This window comes from Protomyctophum bolini, assembly GCF_963924005.1.
Source record: "Protomyctophum bolini genome assembly, chromosome: 10".
NCBI lineage: Eukaryota > Metazoa > Chordata > Actinopteri > Myctophiformes > Myctophidae > Protomyctophum > Protomyctophum bolini.
The window spans coordinates 31,969,826-31,973,615 of NC_137871.1; the positions used below are offsets into that span (position 1 = coordinate 31,969,826).

The 3,790-nt window shown below is 43.3% G+C and overlaps 1 protein-coding gene across 1 annotated transcript; it reads left to right on the top strand.

Moving 5' to 3' along the window:
* Positions 1-2,954: 2,954 nt before the first annotated feature.
* Positions 2,955-3,545, top strand: LOC308322055 (calcineurin B homologous protein 1-like; the record flags this gene model as incomplete). The annotated part of the gene is made up of 1 exon (XM_080773244.1): positions 2,955-3,545. One exon carries the CDS (start codon positions 2,955-2,957, stop codon positions 3,543-3,545), a length of 591 nt encoding a protein of 196 aa, XP_080629370.1.
* Between the last annotated feature and the right edge of the window lie 245 nt (positions 3,546-3,790).

The window sequence follows — 3,790 nt, forward strand, 5'->3', positions numbered from 1 at the left end:
TTATATTCATTAGGTAATTACCGTGAATGGTGCAGGCTGAGCAAATTAGAGTGATTCATCCCAATGGCCTTCCTGACTTCAGCGTTTGTGTGCCATGTTGGATCGATACACAAGTTTCAACATTCACATTTTAGCAGCCCATAGTTGTCTCACAAGTTGGAAGTGTGTCAAAATTCCACAAAAACACAACCAAAACGGGTGTGTGATGGCAAACTTTTTTGAGAGACATATTTGACAGTTGAAAGTTTCCCAAATGAAAAAGGCAGTATATATGCACATATGCCTGGAGTCAGAATGGGATCATGAACTTTAAAACTTTAAGAGACACGGTGAACAAAACTTGAGGTTGAATGTAGTGAGGTCAAGTACGGGTCGGGTGGGATGAAGTCGGATGTGGCATGGTGCGGACGAGGTTGCATCAATGGCTCTCTGTCTTGGAGTTTGGACCAGTAGCCCCAGAGAAATAATGATCTTATGCTCCAGTGAGCTGTGCTGGCACACATCTGTTCAGTGTTCACCTCCCCTTCCCCATGTTCTTGTCCCTTTCCTCTGCGCACGCTGACATATACAAACATGTGACACTGGCCTGCATGCGCGTGTCGGGAAACTGAATCAACATTTCACCCTACTACTATCTCCTGGCAACACCTGCCAACTCTCGTGAATGAAGGACTTAGCGTTCTGGGACGTTTTGGACAGGCAACACAGAGGTTCAGCAGCACTCGACAGGAAAGATGTCAAAGGGACAGGAAGGTGTTGGTCCTTCCTGTCCAATGCTTTGACACACACAGTCAGGAGGAGGGCGATAGATATAAAAACCTAACCTACTGTAGATACCTCAATTACCTCATTTTCCGCTGCACTTCATTGGACCTGTAAAAAAGGGGAGCTCATGGAATATACTTCCACAGTATAGTGCCACGATTTTTTTCCACCCTAAAACATGATCATCAGGTATTAATATATTATAATATAAGGAGGAAGAACTTGTTCCAAAATGTGTACAGTATTTGTTAAAATCATGCTTTTATGTGGCCAATGGACACGCCTACCAATTCATTAAGTATGCCTGGTTTGCCTGGTGGGTGGTGATCCGCCTGAACTGAAGCACAGCTGTAGTTGTATGATAAAGGCAGAGGGGTTAGGGGAGGGGCTGATAGTGTGATGTCACTATATTACTGTTTATTTCATTGGCCCCGTTTGACTGTCAAGGGTTCAGCCTCTAGGAAGAAACCCTAAATACAAAGTTAATACACCATTGCACATAAAAACGACTCCAGGGTGTCTAATGAAGTACTTTCACCTTAAAGACACATGAAAAACTGGAAAAATAAAAAATATTGTGGCACTCCATCTTTAAAGTGGCATCCGGGGACCCCCTGGGCCAAGGGGTCCCCAGCTAAATTAGTCAATATAGTATAAAAATCAGTTCAACCACTTTAAAACCTATACACCAAAAACAGAGGATCAACAAGCTCACGCGTGTCGCATGTGAGGAAAGTTGGGAATCAATTTAAAACAAATTGTCTCAAGTGCTCTAAACAAACATATAAATGTCCATAGACTTGGCTGCCATATCAGGTAATTTATTTTCAATAGCCATGCATGATTGGAGGGGCTAGCGCAACTCCAAAACTAAATTAAAGATCTACACTGGTTAGCTTCAACAATCCTGTTTGATCCAGAACTCACGTAGGCAGAAGCCTGCAGGGAAAGGGCAGCAGCAGTGCACTCTGGAAAGGGAGCAGACAGCTGGGAACTGAACTGTTACTCCTAAACTTCCTCCTGCTGTCATAACATTGGTCCAGGCAGGGCTCCCATTGTACATGTGATTGAAAAAGTACACTTTTGTACACTTTTTTTTTTTGCTTTATGTTTTCAAGTGGAGATCGACAGGAAAGAGGGAGAGACATGCAGCAAAGGTCGTCAACAACGGGACTCGAACACGCAACACACTGTCAGGGCCTGGACCACTTGGCCAGCAGGCGCCCCAGTACTCACATTTTTTACTTAAGTAAAAGTATCAATACTGTAATGTAGAAGTACTCTGTTACAAGTAAATGTCTGCTGTTCAAAATTTGCTTGACTAAAAGTACAAAAGTATTATCAAAATGTAATTAAAGTACTCAAAATGCAAAATGTCCCAATTCAATTTTGAAAATAGATCTAAATATTTATACATATGACAAATAAACCTGAACCAACTATTTTCAAATGGTCGAAATGTAGAGCTGAATGGTTATATATAAATAAGTAACTAAAGTTTTCAAATAAATATTATAATAGTGTAAAAGCACAATATTTGCCTCTGAGATGTAATGGAGTAGAAGTAAAAGTAATGGGAATTGGAAATACTCAAGTAAAGTACAAATACCACAACATATACAGTACTTCAGTAACTATACTTAGTTACTATACCCGTTGTCAGAGTAGGTAGAGAATATGTCCCCAACTCCAAATTTGGATAGGATTGATGTCCCCGACTCCATATTTGGATAAGATTGATGACATCATATTGACGACATCGTGATACACCTAGAAAGATACTAGCTAGCAGTTTCTAGATGACACAAACACTCAGGTTTTTAAAACAACGAGGGGAGCAGTGCCTGTCTGCGGAAAGCAAGACACGAAACATCTGGTTGGATTAATTTCCAGCAAGGCCTTCGAAACAGCAGCTAGTGATCACCTATATCTGTACGCTGGGAAACATCACACAAAAGAGCGGTAGCTTTTCAGCTCGGGTTGGGCTAGTTCGGACACCCGTTAGCCTTCATTTATACCTATGCAATGTCGTGCACCAAAAACGGCAGTTTTTCGTTGGGATGTAATATATTCTGTGCTTAACACTCAACTACGGCATAAGTCGGGCCTTAGCCAGCTGGAGGGATTTATTTCTTCTCGATTGTGAAAGACACTTCCACTTATCTGGTTATATATATATAGTCTTCACCATGGGTTCTCAAGCATCTACGTTACTCAGAGAAGAGGAAATTGAAGAAATCAAGGAGGAGACAGGCTTTTCTCACAGTCAGATCACTCGCCTGTACAGTCGCTTCACCAGCCTGGATAAATGTCAAAATGGAACCCTCAGTCAAGAAGACCTCCAAAGGATACCAGAGTTGGCCATCAACCCCCTGGGGGACCGAATAATCAGTGCCTTCTTCGCTGAGGGAGAGGACCAGGTGAACTTCAGGGGGTTCACGCGGACCCTGGCTCACTTCAGGCCAATAGAGGACAACAACGAGAGGAGCAACGACCCCACTGCCGGTGAGCCCATCAACAGCAGAACCAACAAGCTGCTCTTCTCCTTCCGCCTGTATGACATGGACAGAGATGGCCGGATCTCTCGCGACGAGCTCTTACAGGTCTTGCGCATGATGGTCGGCGCCAACATTTTGGACGAGCAGCTTGGCAGCATCGCCGACCGAACCATCCAGGAAGCCAACTGGAACGGCGACAATTCAATTTCCTTTGATGATTTCGTCAAGTTGTTGGAGGACTTCGACGTCGAGCAGAAAATGAGCATCCGGTTCCTGCACTGAGGAATGGGCTCTATGCACACAGAATAACTCTTCCCACTTCCAGGCCCCTTCCCTACTTCCTTCACAGGTGTTACCAATGATACTAATTAAGACTCTGTTCCACTTAGTGTAAAGTGGTTCTCAAACTATTTCATTTCAAGGACCCCCATAACCTAGAGATTATACAAATGGAACCCAAAGGACCCTTACGGTCCATTTGGTTCAATTTTACACTCTCAGTTACACACCCATACAGGGCCATTTGG